We start from the raw sequence: 22,180 nt of genomic DNA, 5'->3' as shown, positions 1-22,180 counted from the left end.
TTTTAGTGATACAATCCAAAGCCAGCAAAAAATAATAAATTATATACGCTATTTATGATGGTAATATATTACTGATACATAATCCAGCCCATTTTGCTCTCCATCTAACTTTAGATGTTCATATCAACCACTTCGGTTATATTGCGGAAATTTTGATTGAATGTATATATGTGGCATTATAGATTATATCTATGTCTGAAAAATCATATCACCACATATTGGTTATAATGTGCGAAAATATAGAACAAAAAACTGATATTGTCGATTAGAGGATGCCACCTACAAGCTATAGTTTTACATATATTATTTTATGCTGTCTACTAAAAGAACAATAAAACCATTTACTTACACCACTGCATTCAAACAGTAAATTGGAGAAGTTGGCTTTCTACCTTGACACTACTAGTCCTTGCTAAGATAAAAGTAAAACAACATTACCATCTTATATCAAATCTACTAATTAAACCACTCCATATTAGATGAAATCCATGTTAAAGAGTCTATATCTATGCAGTCGCTCTCATGATATGTCATTATATCTTGATCTATCTATGTTAATTTAGAAGTTTACACCCACAATCGCTCTAATTTTATAGGACCATCGATGATATATAATATTTTTTTCATCAGGAATGAAATAGATTACGTACACAGTTACATTACGACTCATGACACTAGAACTATATCTATGTTTAGAAGTTTATCTAGATATGGCATGATTAATAGAATGTATTTGTGTTAGAGCTCTAAGTTTAGAATATGTGACCGATAAACCTACCGTTTTATTCTTTTTAACTACATGTTTTGCAAAAGATTAAATTGTTATCTTACAATTCATATAGCACTAGCATTATGATCTGGTGTATCATATATGTCATTATCCATCTATGTTTAGAAGTTTATATCCACGGCTCTAATTATGTGGAACGATTAAATGATGATATATATAGTTGTTAAGAGGTATGGAATAGATTAAATAATTAGTTACGTTACGATTCGTAACACTAGTGCTATCTATATTTAGAAGTTTACATCCACAATCGCTCTAATTATGTGGGATTATTAAACGATGAATATATTTTTCTGTGAGGAATGAATTGAAATAGATTAAATAGTTACGTTACGATTCGTAACATTAGTTCTATCTATGTTTAGAAGTTTATCTGGACAATCACCATCATGTCAGTGTGCCAATACGCTAAACTTAGAAGATGCCTCCGATAATCGTAGCATTAGTATTATTTGGGGAATGAATTAAAAAATATAAATAATGATATATTACAATTGATAATCTATGTTTAGAAACTTTTGTCGGTTACTCGCTCAAATTGTATGGGGTAATAAATCGGTGAAGTATACTTTTATACTGAATGGACAAGATAAGCTACCATTGATAGCATTAGCGGTTCTATTTGGTATATTATCCCGATTATCCACCCTCAATTTGTGCTAAAATAAGATTTTTACATCATCCTAGTCAATATTTGGGGTTACCCTGTCTGCATTATAATTTATTTTTGTGCTTAACTATAATATATACATACACTATAATTTATCTAAATAAAAGTTCTGGTATGATTAAAAAAACTAACAATTTTGTGTGTGGCGTATTGAGTGGAAGAATGTCATGTTAGGATCACATGGGAGAGAGTGCATGCGACGAGATCATCCTTGTTGGTCTGTGCAGGTGGTGTGAAATGTGATCAATATATATGGTGGTGACAGAGAGAGAAACTAACCCAAAAAAACAAAAAAAGAGAGATGAGAGCGAATGGATGGATGCAATTGGCATTAATTTTCGGTCTTTGCTGTTCTCCCCCAGCCAGGCCAGTTTGCTTCACGCAATATTCTAACCCTTTGAGAAAGAGAAGTGTACTTGTTGCCAAGGCCAATTGCAAGCATTTGCCTTGGCTTTAAAGTCTCATCAATACAACGGCACCAAAAAGAAAACACAGAGATAGAAAACCACCTAGTAGCTGATATACATTTATATATGACCTAAATAAAAAAATTCCATTAATATGTATAATTCCAGCAACAACATAAAGAAATAAAAATGCATTTAAGAAAACATAGAAAGAAATAAAAATAAAGTAAATAAAGCTAGCTAGGCCCAAAATTGGCAGTAATTAAGTAGGGACTAGTATAGAAATATATGGATATATACACCAGCCTCCACCAATGGGATTGCAAACAGCCTACTTATCACTTTGCTGCTGTATTTACGCTTTTGCCCTTCTTCCCTCCTATATGTACAGCCGCCCCCACCTCATTCCTCCATTCTTACTCCACACACACACTCTCTCTCTCTCTACCATTTGTGAGAAAGAAAATCGATTCAGTTCTAGAGAGAGAAACAAACAATTTTCGCTGTCTATCTCTCTCTTGCTACTAGTCGGTCGATCTTGAGTTAGTTTTAACCCTACACAAGCCAAGGTAACAACATCTAGCAGGTAGGAGAAGAGAGCTAGAGACTAGGTGGTGGGGGCTCATTCCAAGAATGAGCTCGTCGGTGGTTGTGAGCGCGAGCGGCAGCGGCAGCGGCGGCGGAGGAGGAGGAGGAGGTGGCGGCGCCGGAGGTGGAGGAGGAGGTGGGCCGTGCGGGGCGTGCAAGTTCTTGCGGCGGAAGTGCGTGCAGGGGTGCATCTTCGCGCCCTACTTCGACTCGGAGGCCGGGGCGGCGCACTTCGCGGCGGTGCACAAGGTGTTCGGCGCCAGCAACGTGTCCAAGCTGCTGCAGCAGATCCCGGCGCACCGCCGCCTCGACGCCGTCGTCACCATCTGCTACGAGGCCCAGGCCCGCCTCCGCGACCCCGTCTACGGCTGCGTCGCCCACATCTTCCACCTCCAACACCAGGTATATACTACTCATACTCACTCGATCTCCTCCTCCTCATCGTCGCCGTCGGTGGCGGCGAGTCATTTAGATGTTCGTCATGGTGGTTGTGCGATCGATCGAGCTTCTATTTTGGTTTTGGTTTTGGTTTTGGTTTCTTGGGTTTGATTTGGTTGGTTTTTGGAGGAAGGATGGATGTCTTTTTCTTGAAGAAGGCAAAGGAGTCCTTTTTTGGGGAGGAGAGAAGGCTAGCAAGCTAAGCAAGGGAGTTAATCTGGAGAAATGGACTTCTCTCTTTCTGTTACTACTCACTACTACTCAGGCCTACCAGTGATGATGTGCACATCTCATCATCCATCTCATCATTAAATCCCATCATCTACTCTCTCTCTTGTTCTTGCTTTCTCTTCTTTCATTCTTTCTCTGAATCTTCTGATAGATAGATTGATAGATAGATGCATGATGATATCCCCATTTATCACATCATTTTATATCATGCATCAGGTTGTTGTCCCCCCCCCCCCTCTCTCTCTCTTGCTCTGAAATCAAGGAGGGTATGCATACATGCTTGGATTTCACACCCACAAAAGAAAAATGGTAATTTAGCAAGCCCTAGCTAGGAATTAGGATGCATCAATCTCTAGTAGTTCTTGAAGCTGCAGCTAGTATAGCTCCCAACCATTTCTCCTCTTCCTTTTCTTTACTAATATGATCAGCATTTCATTAAGATTTTTTTGTATATAGTATAGCTACCTACATTTTCTCTTGATCTGATTATGCCAAGTACTAATTTTCTGTCCATTTTACTGATGATGATCTGGTTCAATTCCCCATGTGTATATGTACTCTCAGGTGGCAGGTCTCCAGTCCGAGCTGAACTACCTGCAAGGTCACCTCTCGACGATGGAGCTGCCGTCGCCGCCGCCCTACGTCGCCGGGCCGACCCTGGCGCCGCCACAGCCACAGCCACTGATGCCGATGACCGCCGCCGCCAACTTCAACTTCTCCGACCTGCCATCGTCGTCGGCGGCCAACATTCCGGTCACCGCCGACCTGTCCACCCTCTTTGACCCACTGCCGGCGGCGCAGCCGCAGTGGGGACTATACCAGCAGCAGCAACACCACCACCAGCAGCTGCATCATCACCCCTATGACCGGATGGGCGACGGCTCGTCGAGCAGCAGAGGCGGCGACGACGATGGCAGCGACGGCGGCGACTTGCAAGCGCTGGCGAGGGAGCTTCTTGACCGCCATGGACGGTCGTCGTCGAGCTCCAAGCTGGAGCCGCCACCTCACACACAGTGATCCTCCTCACTGTGTGTGATCATCAATTCAGCTTAGCTAGCTAGCTCATGGACTAATTGATCAGGTGTTAATCATTCATGAATGCATTGGTTGAGGCAAGAAGAGAATTTAATCCCAATGGTGAAATTTTTTTCACCAAATCCTCCATGTCGTTGAGGCGAAAAATCGAACGACGACGACGACGATGGCGAGGAAGACGATGATGGTGATGTTGGGGATGGAGATGGTAGGTAACAGGCATTGCCCGGTTTTCGCGTATCATCTTTGTTCTTGGGCTAGGGTGCAAGGGGTGCCCACTTGCACCATTTTATAATGCTTGGGAGTTTGCTCCAAAAGAGGAAGCTTGGGGATGAGTTCTTGTTAGCTTAGCTGTAGCCCTGATCACTGTTCCATTGCAACAGTTCTAATTGCAAAAAACAAAACCTGGTCTAATTTAGTTCAATATACAAAAAAAAAATCTTTGTCTCATCGCAGATTAATTACGGTTGTGTTTGAAGTTTGTTTGATTTCTGTTTCAAGGTTCTAACTGAACATCTGAAGTGAAGTGTAGTCAGTCTTAATTTGGGACTTTCTGATCTCTCTATGACAAATGAGCTTTTTTTTTTTGCCATAATATATACAACAGCTAGCAAGTAGCAAAATGAGCATTTTTGGGGTTAATGGTAACTGAACATATATGTATGGTGGCAACTGAATAAAGTGTGAACATATGTGAGTACTTGGAGGCTAGAGCCAGGTGTTGGTTTCCTTTTACTTGCTTCGTGCTTCTACAACTACAATAATGCAAGTATTCATATGGTGCAACCTTAGTCTTAGATTCAGTCTGGCTAGCTAGCTAGCTATTTCTAATGGGACACAGTACATTTAAAACAAGCCTAATTAAACTAGTTTATTTCTCTATGAAGAGTCGTGGTATATCTGGGGCTAAATGATTGGCAGGGGATTATATTTTAGAGTTTGATATATAGATGAGTGAGAGACAGACAGGAAGCATAGCTTTGGTGGGACATCTTTGACTAAGACCATGCAGCATGCACACAACAATGTTTTCTCTCCTTATGTTTCTTGAAGTTATATCATATGCCCTTGTATTCAGGGACTCCTTTGTTATCAATTGTTGGAAAATGACAAGCGGTTGGGATATGAATAATATGATGCCATAGGAAAGTACATGTTTCAGTTTAGCTAGCTCTTTAATGTGTCCAAACCGCATTGAAAAGTTTCATGATTACTACTAGTCCATGTAGGTAACTAATTATTACCGTAATGAACATGCATATGCATATGAGTTAATTTTGGCATGTACTCTAAGCTAATTTAAGATGATGTTTCTGTGGCGACCGGCCATGCGTGCAAATACATGGTACTATATATGCATAATAATAGGGATACTGCTACTAGTTAAGTAAGTTAATTATGTGTCTCTACATTACTCTTTGATTCGTTAATTAATTAGACAGGTCTTTTTTTTCTTAAGGAAGATCGTCACTACCGTAAATTATCAAAGCAGGGTAAATTTGACATGTAACTATGGTAAGTTAGTAACTATTATAACTAGCTGGTACCTAGCATCAATAATATTCCTTGTAACAATATTATTTCTGCAACTTTTGCACAAGTAAGAATATAAACATTAATAGGAAACAAGTATTATTTGTACAAACTAAAGAATGTAATAATTAGTTGGATCATTAGTAATGCATTTAATTAGCTTTCTTAGAAATAAGAGCATTAATCAACAGTTGTCATATATGCAATGAATCGTGTCATTAATGTGTACATTTTGCGTGCAAGGATCGCAAAAGTTCCATATAGCTGTTACTATTCTTTGCAAATTTATCGTGCGTGATATCAAATGTATTGGATTCTCCTACTATTAGAATTGATACATAAGCGACACCATCACACATGAGAACGTCTTTTCTTAATATATATAAGCACAAGATATTAGCTAGATGCCAAATTAAATACTTGATTTCCAGCACTTCATAGATATTAGTTACCTTTCTCAAGTTTGGTGTGAAAAAAATGCATATCTATATATATTTGACAGTATTTTAGTAGAATAATGTGAGTAGCTAGCTGGAAAAGAATATATTTCTGCATGCTGCAAATATATGGTACCAACTGTTCAGTGCTACCCTGAACTGAAGTAAATGTCTTATTAATGAAGAGCCATCTTATGTTGTTTTAGAAATTCTATATGTAGTGTTGGCATTGACTTGATTTACACACTATAGTGTTATATATGCTTGTAGCTGCACAAAAGTAGCTTTTAGTTGCTGGCATGTCAATTTACCAAACAGAAAAAGAGACGTTCAATTTGTGGATGAAAAAAAAAGGAATATTTTTTAAAGACGCAAGTTTAACACAATTCAAAATGAAGCCTTTCGATGTTGAGTTTAAGTAATCTTTAATTTAAATATAAAAGAATAATGGTAGTCAGGGTTAACACTGCACAAAAAAGTGACCTTGGTCCTGGTCCTAATGAAGCGGTTTCCTTAAAACCTGCTAGTAACCACCTCACAGTTCTCAATGCTATGAAGAAATTAAAAAGTCGGTTCTAAATCAATTAAGGTAAATCATGGAAGAATATAGATGTCTTACGAAAGTAATCTGCCCCAATAAGCAATAGTACAGTGGTCAGTGGAGATCAGAGAAATAATTTTGTGATATGGAGTTTAAACATTGGGGTAGCGGAATTAAACTACTATTTGGTGTGAAATTATATTAAGTAGGTCAGAAGCATCCATACATAGTACTTCTTCTGTCCCAAAATATAAAGAGTTTCGGTTGAATGGGGGCATATCTAAGTATTGCGAGTTTGGACAGGCTACATCCCGCATGGAAAAAAATTGTTGTTTTTCATACCTTTTTGACAGGCGGGTGAGCCAACCACGTGAAAAAAGTTTTTTTTTCGTAGTGTATCCAGTAGACTGACATGTTAGCCCAATGGCGAAATCGGCCCTAGAGCAAATAACGTTGGAGGCAATATAATGGATCAAACAGAGATGGTGTAGCAGCTAGCCGTGTGGGGGCCAAGGGCTTTTGGAGGCGGCTATTGCAATTTCGGTTTGAAATTTCGGATCCCACCGGCAAATCAATATATCAACCAAAATTTTCGGGATTTCTCAAATTTTTGTTGCAGTTGGTACAAGTTTATTCAAATTCGGTCAAAATCTATCACAATTTCCAAAAAAAAAGGGGTCCAAAAAAGTACCGAAAATCATGAAATTTCATAAATTTTGGTCCTACCAAAATCGAAAGTGTAAACCCTGGTGAGAGGGTGCCAGAGAGACACTGCTCAAGGGATAACGTGGCATCTCAAAGTGTTAGACAATATATCCATCCATGATGCATGATGGTCAAACTACACTCAAATTAGTGAGATCAAGGATGCATTCACACCTGTGTGAGTGTGATATTATGTGTGTGTATTGTGGTATGTGTACGTGTGTACTAAAATTGTCTTGTTTGGACTGATGAGAAATGTATACTTAATATAAGTTGAGAATAAAAATTAGACTGTAATAATTTTTTTGTAGAAGGACTGTAATAATAATTGAGAGAAGAAAAGTATACTATAAAATAACTGCTCTATAAGACCTATTCTCCAACTTTACCCGCTATGACCAAAACAAAAATTTTCAGGATACCCAAAGCACCTCCCACGATGCCGGTAAGAGTTCTAAAATATATATACTATTAAAGATCTTCCTTGTAGATAGATTGAGGTTTCAGAAAGCTTTTAGATGCAACCATACTTTTCCGAAACCTGATTTATTTAGGTTGCCGAATATGGAGTATTTTCCAAATTTTCGGAAATATCTAATATATCAAGGGTGTATTCTCCTTCCATCATAACTATTTATTGACAAACTCCAAACAAAATTTTGGAATTTAAACAATAAATATAACTTAGGGTGTGTTTAGTTCCTGAAAAAAGTTGGAAGCTTAAATAAAGTTGGCAGTTCGAAAAAAAAAGTTGAAAGTTTATGTATGTAGAAAAGTTTTTGATGTGATATGATGTGATAGAAAGTTGGGAATAGGGAGAAACTAAACACGGGGCCTTGTACAATGCTTAGTTTTGAAACATAAAAATAATAATTGTTGTAATCTTAAACCTATTATTTTATTATCTTAAACAATACTCCCTCTATTTTTTTATAGATGGCGCCGTTGACTTTTGGATGCACGTTTGACCATTTATCTTATTTAAAAATTTGTGCAAATGCATAACATATACTCCCTCCGTTTCTAAATATTCGACGCCGTTGACTTTTTTAAATATGTTTGACCATTAGTCTTATTCAAAAAGTTTAAGTAATTATTAATTCTTTTCCTATTATTTGATTTATTGTTAAATATACGTATATGTATACATATAGTTTTACGTATTTCAAAAAAAGTTTAATAAGATGAACGGTCAAACATGTGGTTAAAAACTCAACGGTGTCAAAAATATTTAGAAACGGAGGGAGTACATCATGCTTAAAGTATTTTTCGTGATTAAACAACTTACAACAAAATAAATAGAAATTATGTAAAAAAGTTTTAATAAGATAAATGGTCAAACCTATATTCAAAAGTCAACAACGTGTTAGTATATCATTATAACGGTTGTAACATAAGAGATTAGCGTGAATTAATTGTGCCTCCTTGCTATTTAGTGAAAAAAATACAATTGGATGCACCTCTGATGTTTTTTTTTCAATGAATTTTTATATTCCATCCCTTCTTATTCAACTTTTCTTAAAGAATAATTTTGTTTCAGCATTTATTTAACTCGGCTGAGATAAAAATAATGAATCTGAAAAATAAATTTTCTTTCGATCCGCACTTGGCTCAACTTGGTTCACACAGTCACACTTAGCCCGAAAAAAGTCTACTTGACTCCCTCAAATATAGATCTAATCTGATACATAGTACCATTCAGCCGCAATACCGGATACCTCAACCCCCAAGTATAAAACAGAAAAACTACTCAACAGTATCCTGTACACACGGGATAACTACTACCACTAAATATCTAGCATCTTATCCTCTTCTTTATCTCTTCCCATTCCTGTCCCCCCCCTCTCTCTCTCTCTCTGACTACCACAACGATGGCGGCTAGCTGCACGGGATTGCACGTTGGGCGTGGAGGACGCTCGGCCCGCTCTCCTTCGCCGGCGTCGGGGAAGGCGGCGCCGCGCAGAGCTACTCCTGCCGACTCAAGAACACGCGGTGCGGCGGTGCAACGGCGTGCCGCCTCCCCATGGCGGCGGTGTTGCGCCACTGCTCGCATCCATTCCTTCGATACCTGTAGGTACCCCTCGCACTACCTTCCACTCTGCCTGATTCCTCCCCCCCCCCTCTCTCCCCGGTCGGCAATGCTTCACCGCCGGTTGAATTCCTTTTCTCTTTTTTTGGTAGATGATTTCCTTTGCTGATTTTTTTCTCCGGCTTATATGGATAGTATCGATTCCCCTGTCCTATCCTCTTGAATCTCTCCGATTCCACATGTACCAGGTACTACACACCATGCAGCTGGTACCATACTGGTACCAGGTACCAGCCTGTGATGTGCTACTCCGGTTGCAGAGGAGTGACGCCGGTGACGAGGTATCACGCACGCCTATGGTACGTGGTATCAGGCAGGGGCGGATCTAAGAGGGATTAATAGGAGGGTCTGAACAAACTATACAAAATTATAGGCCCTCTTCTAATGAATATATGACAGAAAAATTTAGTGAGGTCTTCATGAGGGATCTCATGGTTACAACACGGGTAGTGGGGGCTAGAGACCCCACAGACCCCACCATGGGCTAGAGACCCCACAGACCCCATGGTGGATCCACCACTGCTGATCCTTGATGGTGTTGTCGACGTGGCCAACTCCGCACAAAGCTCCTTCGTGGCGCCGACGCAATGGTGGGGTGGGGAGAGAACGTAGTGCTGGTCTCGTGAAGGAGATGAGGCGGCCCCCACCACTAGCCTCTCCTCGGGCCCCCTCTCCTCATAGGCTGTGGAGTCCTTGCGGCGACGCAGCTGACAAGGTCCTGAACTTGAGGGTAACGTACGAGCCTGGGGAGAAGATCTGGCCACCCTGGAGGAGCCAATCCTAGTGGAGAAGTCCCTGAGCTGCCTCGCCTTGCCCGCTGCATCCACCGCTCCCCGCGGCACCTCCATCAGCATCGCCGCCGCCTTCACTTACTGCTTGTTGGGGAAAAGATAGAGAAGGAAGAAGGGGGCTTATATGTGGACCTCACCTGTATTTTTGCCATCAATGTAGTGGACCAAGTCAATGTGTCACGTCAACAAAAACTACTATCAAAACCGCTGAGGGAGTCAAATTTCACTAGCTTTAATAATGAGGGCAGCTACACAACGGGATCCCGTTGCTACGGCATACTTTAAGTGACTTATCCCTTTCCTTTCTTCTGTATAGGTGAGATTTCACGTAGTGAACGTGTGCTCCCTTCTGGTACCTGGTACCAGTGGTGGATCCACCATGGGGTCTGTGGGGTTTCGAGCCCCTACTACCCCTGTTGTAACGATGAGGCCATTTCCAACCCAAAACATTAGACATAGTTTCCATAAACTCCACATCATCAAGAAACTAGTAGTAGACACCACTCTTCCAATGCAAACACCACTATTCTATACTAAAATTTAATGGTACTTATCTCACATGATGTCTTGGATGTTGTGTAGAAACCATGTCTCATGCAAGACATGATTTCCTTCTCTTTCCTCATTTATTCACTTGCCACGTTATTTTTCATCCTATGTAGCAGCGTATTTAATACTATGGACAACATCTTAGTCATTGGGTTGGGAATGGCCTAAGATCCCTCATGAAGGCCCCACTAAAATTTTCTGTCATATACTACCTTCATCTTGAAATATTTGATGCCATTGACTTTTTTAAAAATGTTTGACCGTTCATCTTATTCAAAAAAATTTAAGTAATTGTTAATTCTTTTTCTATCATTTGATTTATTATTAAATATACTTTTATGTATACATATAGTTTTACACATATCACAAAAGTTTCTGAATAAAACGAACGGTCAAACATGTTTAAAAAAGTCAACGGTGTTAAACATTTAGAGAAGGAGGAAGTATTCATTAGAAGAGGGACTATAATTTTATATAGTTTATTCTGATCCTCCTATTAATCCCTCCTGGATCCGCCCCTGTAATGAGCTACTACCGCCGACGCCGACGATGGAGGAGTGCGAGCTCATGTTGCTCGTCCAGGTCACCACATTCGCGTGCTGCAGCTTCGTCATCGGGTTCCGGTTCAGCCGCGCGGTGGCGGATGACCCGAAGTGGCGCAATCCATGGCTGTCATCGGCAACCTCGCCCACAGCGCGGATGGATTCGCCGCTGAGCTCGTGTGGGGCCGCGACGCGATCGCGAACCCTTGCCACCGCTGTCGTCAGCAGCCTCCCCGACCCACCGATGCCATCGACATCTCCGCCGACTACATCAACCACTTCAAGAGCCAGTACACACATGGCGGCCGTCGCCAGGTGCTCGGCGTTTGAGGTGTTGATCACCAAGACACCAAGGCGTGGCAGAGCCGGAGACGCGCGGCGGGGTTCGAGGCAGACACCACCACCATCAAGAAGAAGACAGGAAGAGGAAGAAAGAAACGAGGGAGAGAGAGAGAATGACATGTGGGCCACACAGGATGACTTAGCAAGATAGGCCGGATCAAGCGCCACATTAGTAAAACTGTTGAGAGAGTTAAATTATAAAGTTTTACTAATAGTTAGGGATCAAGATATCTGATATTACAGTTTAGGGTTATAAAGTTAGATTGGAGCTATATTGAGAGAGTAAAATTGGACTTATTTCCGCTTAGCCCTCTGCTTTTCCGCATGCATGGGATGGCCTGGATAAGTTGGCCCAAATCAACAGTGCCACCTAGCTCACTTTGTTTCTGGGCCATCTCGAATTCTTTTCTCTTTTTTTTTCTACTGAAATTTCGAATCATTTTCCTTATTAACTAAATTTATAATACATCAAAGTTAAAAAAAGAAACGTTTGTCTCTTGATTAAAAAAAAGAGAATTTTGTTGATAGTACAGCAGTAAGCAATAAAGTGCATCTGAATAATTAGTATCTCAAATTTCATCACTGTATTTGGGTCAAAAGAAATTCATCACTATAATAACTTACGATAAAGTTGTTGAATTTTTTATTCTCTAAGTCTACATTGGGAAACACGAGCAATAAACTTACGTATTTAAATATAAATATTGCACTGAAATGAGAAAAAAAAATCTTGATTGTCTGTTGTATATATAAGTAACTTGTGTTCTCGAAAAAAAGGGGGAAAATATACAAAACTGAACTCGGTTGCAGCATAAAACTGATATTGTTTGAACTGGGGCAACACATTACATTCCAAACTGTTAGCACACAGAGTATCCAAATACTTTACAATCAAAAACTTGACAGCAAACTCCAAACTTTTTTCAGGTTATCTGTACAGAGAACTAACCAACCACAACACAAGCTAGCGGTTAACTGAACCTTGGCAAGAGAAATCTCTTCACGCTAACAACATTACCTTCTCAATCTTCATCGAGGTAGCTAGGCAAATTTACAGTGAGGTTCCATGAGGTATAAGCAGTAACAGCAACCCAAAAAAATCCAGGGCAAAGGATGGTTCTTAGTACTGACGGCTGACAACCACACTGAATATGGATACAGCTAAAATCTCAAGCAAAAACTACTAGAATCTGGTAAGTGCAGGCATCATCTACATAATACACAAATAGGTGGTAGGTTTTGTTGGCAAAAATATACACCTGCAGTGCTTGCCACGACAAGCAAAACAAGCTCAAAAGTCGGTTAGTATTCGCTCTTGCTCTTCGAAAATAACCGACTGAAACCTCGGCTCTGTTTCTCTGTGAACTGGTTAGTAAATGAGGAAGAGGAAGAAGACCTTGATCTGTGCTTTGGACGCTTGGAGTTGTTTGGAGAAGCGAAGTAAGTGTTTCCATCAAGATTGGAGGGGCTTTTGTGTGTTCTATATCCATTTAGCGGAGATACGTTTCCTGTTCCCGGTGCACTTGAGAATGTGTGATCTGTATCAAATTGACCTGACAGCTTCTTAAAATGCAAGCCTTGGGTTGTTCTAGCTTGATCTTCAGAAAACACCCCCACAGGTTGTTGGTTTAACACAGAACCCAGTGGTTCTGCTGGAGGGGGGCGAAGAGTCTGCAGCTGACGGCCAAGAAGCAATATTGTCTCCTGGCATTCTGCAAGCTTCTCTGCTGCTGCTGCGATCTCTTTGTCCTGCCATTATTTTAACCAAGAATATATTATGGAATACACAACATGACCAGAAAAAAAATAATGTTTAAAAGAAAGAATTTGAAGGACACTGAAGCGTTTATTGTCCAGGAAGTATTTATTCGGAGAGCACAAGGGAATAAATGTGTAATTCATGTGTTTGGCACTATATGAGCTGATATAGTATAAGAGATTATCACAGATTTCTAAGAACCAATTCTACGAAACTATAGATTTGGGTGCAATGTTTTGTGCATAACTATAGATTTAGAGCCCATGCAACAAGCAATTGGTCTTGGCACTATTTGGCACCTTCTAAGTTTTCACCAATTTGTTGAAATGTTGGCTTGTGCATAGCAGGCTGCTGACACAGACACACGCATGTCATAAGTATTGGGCACATAGATCAGCTAAAAAGGGTCTAATGTTGCCTCTCATCACTCAACACCATAGACACACATGGACACTTTTCTATAGGCTGTTGGATGCACTGGGACGCATGATTTGAGGCTGTCAGTGGCCAGGTCTATTAGAACCAATTGCAACTTTAACAAGGAATATTAAAGTTCAGAGAAATGAGCGTTAATAGTTATGCCTGTACATTTATGAAATTTATTCCATATTTAATTTTTGGGGAATACGCAAAAGACTCGCGTATCTTTGTATTGAGAAGGAAGTTTCAGCAGTACAAGGTCCCCCTAACTGCAAGCAGCCAGCTCGCTACATAGGTGAATTTCTCGTGGTATCAATGCTCGACCAGCTTATTCTATATTTAATGAAAGAAGCTGGAGTAAACAAACTACATAGGTTTATAATCAGTTACGAACATGAAGTTTAGGCTTAGTAATTTTTACCTGCTTTATTTTAACACCTGCATCCTCATCTACAGATGAAGTATTCTTCTCATTCTCATACCTTCATGACATAAACAAAGTCAACGAAGAATCTGTTAAACATGCAACAAACTAAAGGAAACAAGATGATAAAATAGTCTATCTAAGTCCTTTCAACAAAGAAAAACTAAGGAAATACCAAAATGGAAAGACAGGTATTTCACCTTTCAATCTTCTCCTTAAGATCTCTGTACTTCGCCAAATCGTCCTGATGGTTTTGTCTTTCATCAGCAAGTTCAGTTCTCAAAGTATTTATTTGTCTATGCATAACTTCTATTTCACTTTCTAATTTCAACTTGTGTAACTCAAGTGATTTGTATGATTCAGCCATACACTTCAGCTGTGTCTCAGTCAAGCTATTCGATTTCTCGCATGCAGATAACTTTGACGTAAGCTCTTCCATGTTTTTCTCCATCAGACTAAACTCAAGCTTTCTACATTCGATAGTTTCATTGCACTTTGCTAATTCCATCTCCAATTTCCTCTTCTCCGATTTCAGTTGTTCATATTCCTCCATTGAGCACATCTGCACTGTGGTTTTGACAACAAATGCATCCCTAGAACCCTCAAAGTCAGGATCAGAAGACGAATGAGGCGCAAGTGAACAAATATCAGCAAGGCTATCTTTAATTGGCTCATGATGCACTTTGTTTTCCAATAAGGTCACTTTATCAACATAGTCCAGATTATTGCTCTCGGTTTCAGTGATGCTGTCTCTCGGCAATGTGAGTTTAATAGCAGAATTTCCTGCCAAAATTTCCGCTAATGCAATCACCATTTCGGCAAGAGCATTTTCGTTTAGCACAACTTTGTCAGCTATAGTGGAGAACTTTTCTATTTTCTCAAGGATTGTGTTTTGGTGGGAACTTTTACCTTGGACCTCAGATAGTTGTCTTTTAAATGGCTGGAAAAAATCAAGAATTTCCAAAATAGCATGTCTTAGACCATGATCCACATCCCTCAGGTTCTTGGATTGCTTTGTCAAAGATCCATTATCAGCAAGTCCATTCATGTTATCAGGCTGATTCTTTTTTGCACTCACTGATTCTGCTTCTTCCTTGATATCTCTTAGGATATTTCTGATACCCTCTAGGACCTTGCCAACATTGTTCTGTGGTGAATGAGAACCTAAGAGAGAAGAAATTCTTGAGTGCAATTTTGAAAGTGGGGAGTTCTCAGGCAGATGCTCACTGCTGGATGGTGTATCTGGGAACTGCGAGGATGGCCATGAATCTCTATCACTTTCCCGTTTAGTGATGGTAGTGAGAGTTGTGTGAACTTTAGTGGCCTTCTTCTTGTCAATAAAGCTTCCACATTCTTTTCCTTCAGGAGATAAACACGCCAACCTCTCCATCTCTAGAAAGTCATCCATGAGTACCATCTGATTGGAATTTTCTGTCAAACTGCCCTTACCTCCATTATCTTTCTTGATGTGTGAGAGCTCAGATATCAAAGCATTGGCCCAAGATTCGGCACAACTTGTTGCATCATCAACTCCGTCTTCGGACATGGAAGTCAGACTTGGTGGGTTACTTCCATTCAGGCTCAGTGCACCATCATGGTGAACATCAAGGTTTGAATTTGTTGGATTCTTATACTGCCTAGCACTCACCATATGAACATCCATGCTGCGGAGCTTGCCTGCTGTCTTAGCACATGTGTTTCTTGACACCTGCAACTCATTATTACGCTTTGACAGCGCCTCTTTTAACATCTTTGTTTCATCCTCCATCGATAACAAGCGTGCAGTCAGAAATTCATTCTCTTTCTGCATGTGCTGCAAGTTTTCAAGAGAATTATCAGGGGATGGTGACAAAGGATGATGGAAATTAGAACTCCTTGAAGGGGAGCGTCGCAATCTGTTATCAGCATGGTCTCTGCCCCAGCTATCCACTTCCAGCTTCATTTGAGCTAATGCAGCTGGCCCGGGTAACTTTTTCCGAACAAGACCACGTAACCTTTGGCACTCCGCTTCCAGTTTTGATATTTTCTTGACATCCTCTACATGTTGCTTGGTTGCTACATCAGCTGAACGCACACTCATGTTCTTTTCTTCATTGCGAATTTCAAATTCTTTGGAAAGAACATGTAGTTCATACTTCAATGAACTTATCTCTTTTTCACCAGATTGAATAGTGCCTTTCAACACTTCGATCTGAGATTCTGCTTGCTCTTTTTCCCCACCAACCTTCATCATTAAGTGTTCCCGCTCTTCAAGAGATCTTGAGAGTGCGTCATTCTCAGCACCTGCTCTAATAAGCTCATGTTCAAAAGAAGCTAATTTTGCTTCTAGTTCGGCCTTCATCATCTCCCACTGCTTGGTTTTTGCAAAGACAACATCTTGCAGCTTTTGCTCGCTTTCCTCCTTCACTGTCCTCACTTGCTTCATACATTCCTTGAGAGCACCATCCAGATGGGCAGCTCTTTCCTCAGCGGCTAGCTTAGATAATGTAACAGTTTCTAGTTGATGTTTCAACGCCAAGGCCTCTGCTTCAGCTTTCTCCCAACCTACAATGATGGTACACGCATTAATTTACAAAATGCTCCTGGAGAAAATTCAGTCTTACTACTTTTATTATGGGAGTCTTACTACTAGATTACTAGTTATGGTTACTACAGATTTTATTGCATCAAATAAAATGTTATGTTGCACACCTCCAGTAGTTACTAAGGTATATAATAGAAATGACCAAGTTCAAGATCCTGGGGAGAAATCATGATACAGTACAATTTACTCAATAGTCTATCCAACAAAAAAAAAAGTAAAGAATAGCAGCAATCAGCTTCAAACCTGATACAGCCTCTTCTGCCACTTTGACATGCTGCTTTACTAGGCTATCTTTGGTAGTAATATCTGATTGTGCTGCAGATAGTTTTTCATTCAACACATTCACCTTATCACATAGAATCTTCACTTGCTCTTCTGATTCAGTAAGATTTGTGTATCTTTCTGGTGAAATCTGCACAAATTTTGGTACTTGTTCATCCTGAAAAACAGGAAAATAGTTTAAGAAAAGGATAATCAATCAAGATGAGTATTTAACCACCATGTTGATCAAACAAACAGCATTAGTTTTTGACATATTAAATGAATGGATGTAATTGATGGCATTTAGCACTAACGATAAAATCAGTGTACCTTAAGTCTAACGAGTAAATGCACTGCCTGCTACTTAAAGGGTAACAGCAGGCTTGACCAAAAAGCAATTTTATGTTAGTTCACAATCTAAGGTACATGACACATTACCATAACAAAAGTGGTACATGACACAGACTTAAATTTGAGTACATCAGTTGGGTATCAGTATCACATAAAGTTAAAAATCAAATTGAAAAAGAGCATCTCTTAGTAAAGTTTGTGACTAGTTCCCTCTATTTTCCTATGGACAGGCAGGTGATGATTTGGTACTAATGCAGGACAAAGCTGTGTAACCATAGCATATTAATATGCAGAGATACTGAAATAGAAAACAAGTCAATATACTGGATAGCAAATAAAAACAAGCATAATTATTTGGGTTGATGCGCAATATATTCATTTCGGAAAAATAAAAGCATGAAAAGTATCAAGTAGATATATAACAAAGAAGCACAATTTTCCCAACAAAGCCACACACACCATGTGTAGTAGGATGCTTATCAATTTCACAAAGTACAGAGTATAAGGGAGCACAGTATAATTCTTTGGAAGAAAAAGGGCAGATTAAAGAAGAGCCATCAGTTGTATATATGTGTTTACAAAAGGATTCTTGTTAAAAAAAGTGAGTACAGTTGGCGAATAAATGAACCCTTTCATAGTAGCCACTGATGACCAGATTAAATAAAAGAATAAAAACAAAATATGTTGTTTAGATTTACGAAGATCATTGACTTAAAAAAAAGGAAGACAAGAAAGAAGCTATTTTTTTCTCATGAGTGATGCATAGACTGAATGAATCAGCATATCAACTGATCAAGATTGCAAGGAAGGAAAGCCAAAGAATGGACACAAACCTGCTCTGCTTGACCGGAACTCTTCAACACATCTCCAGCTGATGATTTATCAGAAGACTTCTTTTTCCAAGGCCAGCTTCTTCGATCCATCCCCCGCTATCTCTCTGATCAAGTATGTTCAATACCTTCAGCTAGCCAAACTAAAGAAAATGAAGATCTATCACATGATGGCGGCAAGATAACGATGCAGGATTCAGAAGGCTACAAAAGTAAGTAAAACTAACCTATCCAGTAACCAGCAACCAACTGTACAGAAAACAGAAACGAAGGAATAAACAACCAATGCAACTGACATATAAGTCCAAACAAGTTGGCAAGCACCAAACAAGCTACTATAATTTTAGGCGACTCGGATTCTACGGAAGACACCGCAGCAGGAAATCAATTTGCATATACAAGTCCTTCAGTCAAGACCTGGTTTATTGCTGGGCACGCATGGCATCCAATTCACTACCATCAAGACAAGGACATGCAGATAATCGACTCAACAACTTCTGCCTCGTCCACAAGCATACACCTTCAGACATAGGACAGATGACCTTGCAGGAGGAAGCACACGCATCCAAAGCAGATGTAATTAAACAAGTGGTTAATACTTTAGTCAAATTGCACCCACAATCATATAGTACGCCTATACATGACAACAATTAGCCACCTTCTTAAAGCAAAGTAACCCCCCCCCCCCCCCCCTAAAAACTGATCCTTAAAGCAAACACCATGAGCAATCAAACTGGCAATGCATCTGTCTGTCAATGTGTACTGATCCGCGGTTTGGTCACGCGGCACGGATCATTCATTTGTCACTAGTACACCAACACCACACTGTTCCTCCTAAACCCTGAAAGGCACACAGAGAATGTGGCCTTTAACAACAAAACAAGACAGGCATGTCACCATCATCCAGCCTACCTTAAATCAATTTCTCAATCGATTAGCAGCCACATTGATCCGATCATCGCCACAAGATTGACAACGACACGAGCGTGCGGGCATTGTCGCGTCAATTAGCCGCAACCGCATCAAAGTATCAATTGTACAACCACACACACACTTTCATCAGATCATGGCAAGAACAGGCTGCATCCCACAGGGAAGGACACCATGGGTGCAGACGCAGCCAATGGAAGAGACCACAGCCACAGTTGCCGGGGGCCATGGCATGGATGAGTAAATGTAGAACATGCCCCCATGTGTTCCTCCTTGCTCCGGCCACTTTCTCCTGTACTTGCACCCTCCATTACTGGTGATTGCTCTGCTGGGGAGGCAATGCATCAATTGCCACCGGCAGCAGCAGCAGCAGGAAAGCGTAGGATTGGAGTAAAACCCGCATGTACGGCCGTCAATGGCAGGGATTAATGGCCATTTCTGGTTAATTCATTTGTCGATTTGGGGAGATTAACGGGATTTGGCGTTGCACTTGTATCTAACAATCGGAAGATTTTCAGTAAAATGGAGGGATTTCATCAAGGTTTTTGCGGAGCCAACAGCACGAAATTCTGATGAGACTGAATCAATTTCGCAGGAGAGAAAAAAAAGAATCGGCCAAGAAACTGACACAAGAAATCGCATAGGTGAATCAAGAAAAGAACCTCGAATTCAACTTCAAGAATCAAGATTGCTGCAACCCGCAGGCCGCAGCTAAACCTCCCCAAGAAACCGCGCAGCAAGAAGAGCAAAGAAAACCCCCCAAGAAACCATCAAACCATCAGCGAAGAACACGGAGAGCGATGCTTACCGCTTAGCAAGCGAGCTTGAAGAAGCTTCGAACCACCCACTCCGGGCGTGCGCGGCGGCGGCGGAATGCGGGATCCGATCGGTGTCGGTGGCGCCTCCTCCCGCTTTGCTTCGCGCGCACTCCTGCTCTACTCTGCTCTGCTCCCAATCTGGGGAGGAGGACGAGACGACGCACGCACACGCACGCACGCGCGACGGATCGATCAAGACTGGATTGGATTGGATTCCTTCACTCTCCTCCACCACCTTTACTCCTCCTCTCGCTTTACCCTTTTTGTCCACCTGTCTCCCACCCTTTCTTCTCCCTCTTCTCTCTAATCTAATCTCATCTCATCTCCCTAATGCCAATCAATCGATCAATCTTGGTGTGCAAATTGGCAATGCAATGCACCTTCCCCCACCCTCCCCATCTGTCTCCTCCTCAAGCTTCTTGTGCCTTCTCTATGAGTGATAAAATAGCTCAACAGCAGTGGATGGATCAATGGAGGAGGAGTGGGGCTCAGCGGCTCAAGGAAGGTGAGAGAGAAAAGCAAGGGGAAAGGTGGAGAGGGAAAGAGAGAGAGAGAGAGAATGCAAGGAAAAGTGGAGTGAATTGTTGTTGAAGCTCAATTGCTCATGATGATGGTGTGTGTGGCCACATGGTCACTGACTCTCACTGGCTTTGGCACTGCTGCTGCTGCTGCTGATGGTTGGTGATTATTGCTGGGTTAATTGCTTGTGGGTTTTACCTTTGGAATTTTGCTGTGGTATTAGGTGGTAATGCTGGTTGTGATCTCACTGTCCCATTGACATTGTCTGCGTGTAGCAGTTAAGTGTAAACAATATACGTTTCCATTGATACAGGAAAAAAAATACAATTCTACAATCTTTGAAGACTATAGTCAGAAAAAAGAACAAGGCAACCACACTATACGTCTACGTCTGATTCTACTGCTAAAAACAATAAGCTTGTTCAATAAAAGGGGAAGGAAGCCTCCACATGGAAGAAGTCGTGAATACATGACTGCATGTTTGCGTCCATCATAAGTACATAACTTTAGATTTTGATGACTGCAATTAGACACACTCGGGTGCAATAACACTTGAAATTTAGAAAGTTTAAGGCTTAGTTCTTGTTGGATTACTTACTTAAATTATTTAAATAAATTATCTACTACTCTACGCTTTGAAAAATACATTTTCTCGAAAAAAAAAAATTCTTCCAATATAGGACCAGTTGTTTTATATTATTTCTTAATTTTATTTATTAAATATTAAATTATTCCCCATAATAAAGTAGATAATTCAACGTAACAATTCACTTAATTAATAATTTATTTCAGACTAAACCTGAGTCGTTAAGACAAGTTTCAAACTCGGCATCATGACTACAGAAGTATTGGCAACTAGGTAAATGCATATAGTTTAACCAGTTATATAAAAATTTCGTAAAATTTAATAATATAGACGATGATAATATAAAACACTTTACAAAACATGCAATTCTAAATGCGATCTACACATGAAGAAAAAAATAACAATTTTTATCTGCGTTGTACGGGCACTATTCACTATCTAATTTTATTATTTTGTTTCTCTAGTTATAGATCAAATATAGTCTTGCATGTTTGTATATAAACTTATATCATCACAATTAGTATTACTTTTTTTTATATTTTTATAACTATTTGAGTCACATGTATATGATGGGTACCAAGACACATATAGCGAAGAAAATCCTGGTTCATCATGACTAACAAAGTTATTCCTAGTGTAAACTATTTCCTTGGAAGGTTTGAACAACCATGCTATGGAGTAGTACCCAGATTCTTTTCTACTCGGATTTGGCCACTATATCATAACAAGGAAAAAAAGGTAGTGAGTATGCACTCAAAGTCCACAGTAGGTCCACAACTGTTAACACGAAAAATTCCACCACATGCTGCCATCACAAATCGGCTACTCATGCAAGAAACCCATGCAATACACTGTGACCAGAAAAGCATTATGTTAGATTAAGGGATGTCAGGACAGCTAGAAAATGCCAAAAATATAAATATAGTTATATTCCAATTGTGTGTAAGTGTGATACTGCCAAAAAAGTAAATATAGTTATATTCCAGTTGTGTGTAAGTGTGATACAGCCG

General features: G+C 40.2%; 2 protein-coding genes and 1 long non-coding RNA gene across 5 annotated transcripts; 2 read left to right on the top strand and 1 right to left on the bottom strand.

The window, feature by feature from the left end:
• The first annotated feature begins 2,286 nt into the window (after nucleotides 1-2,286).
• Nucleotides 2,287-4,609, top strand: LOC9266422 (LOB domain-containing protein 30). The gene is made up of 2 exons (XM_015758344.2): nucleotides 2,287-2,857; nucleotides 3,689-4,609. Exons 1-2 carry the CDS (start codon nucleotides 2,501-2,503, stop codon nucleotides 4,139-4,141), a joined length of 810 nt encoding a protein of 269 aa, XP_015613830.1. The 5' UTR covers nucleotides 2,287-2,500; the 3' UTR covers nucleotides 4,142-4,609.
• A 4,461-nt stretch (nucleotides 4,610-9,070) lies between these two features.
• Nucleotides 9,071-11,995, top strand: LOC136353614 (uncharacterized). The gene is made up of 2 exons (XR_010736940.1): nucleotides 9,071-9,445; nucleotides 9,653-11,995. It is a non-coding gene; the product is annotated as an uncharacterized lncRNA (long non-coding RNA).
• Nucleotides 11,996-12,492: 497 nt separating this feature from the next.
• Nucleotides 12,493-20,555, bottom strand: LOC4348163 (filament-like plant protein 4). 3 transcript variants are annotated; one of them, XM_015759510.3, is made up of 6 exons: nucleotides 20,056-20,555; nucleotides 18,321-18,460; nucleotides 17,119-17,314; nucleotides 14,492-16,835; nucleotides 14,289-14,349; nucleotides 12,493-13,437 (listed from the first exon to the last, which is right to left on the bottom strand). In XM_015759510.3, exons 2-6 carry the CDS (start codon nucleotides 18,408-18,410, stop codon nucleotides 12,991-12,993), a joined length of 3,138 nt encoding a protein of 1,045 aa, XP_015614996.1. In that variant the 5' UTR covers nucleotides 18,411-18,460; nucleotides 20,056-20,555; the 3' UTR covers nucleotides 12,493-12,990. The 3 variants fall into 3 exon arrangements, with proteins under 3 accessions (XP_015614996.1, XP_015614999.1, XP_015615000.1); XM_015759513.3 differs by having other exon boundaries at nucleotides 18,321-18,451; nucleotides 20,056-20,229; XM_015759514.3 differs by having other exon boundaries at nucleotides 18,321-18,424; nucleotides 20,056-20,229.
• Nucleotides 20,556-22,180: the final 1,625 nt, after the last annotated feature.

The sequence above is a fragment of the Oryza sativa genome, chromosome 10, assembly GCF_034140825.1.
Source record: "Oryza sativa Japonica Group chromosome 10, ASM3414082v1".
Classification (NCBI taxonomy): Eukaryota; Viridiplantae; Streptophyta; class Magnoliopsida; order Poales; family Poaceae; genus Oryza; species Oryza sativa.
The sequence above is the reverse complement of the archived record's forward strand: the minus strand, read 5'-3'. Positions and strand labels throughout refer to the sequence as shown.

Coding starts and splice junctions, on each gene's coding strand:
- LOC4348163 (XM_015759510.3), bottom strand. CDS start 18,410: ATGGATCGAAGAAGCTGGCCTTGGAAAAAGAAGTCTTCTGATAAATCA. Junction 16,836..17,118: donor GGCAGAAGAGGCTGTATCAG/GTTTGAAGCTGA, acceptor CCATCATTGTAG/GTTGGGAGAAAGCTGAAGCA. Junction 14,350..14,491: donor CTTAAGGAGAAGATTGAAAG/GTGAAATACCTG, acceptor TATGTCATGAAG/GTATGAGAATGAGAAGAATA.
- LOC9266422 (XM_015758344.2), top strand. CDS start 2,501: ATGAGCTCGTCGGTGGTTGTGAGCGCGAGCGGCAGCGGCAGCGGCGGC. Junction 2,858..3,688: donor TCTTCCACCTCCAACACCAG/GTATATACTACT, acceptor ATGTACTCTCAG/GTGGCAGGTCTCCAGTCCGA.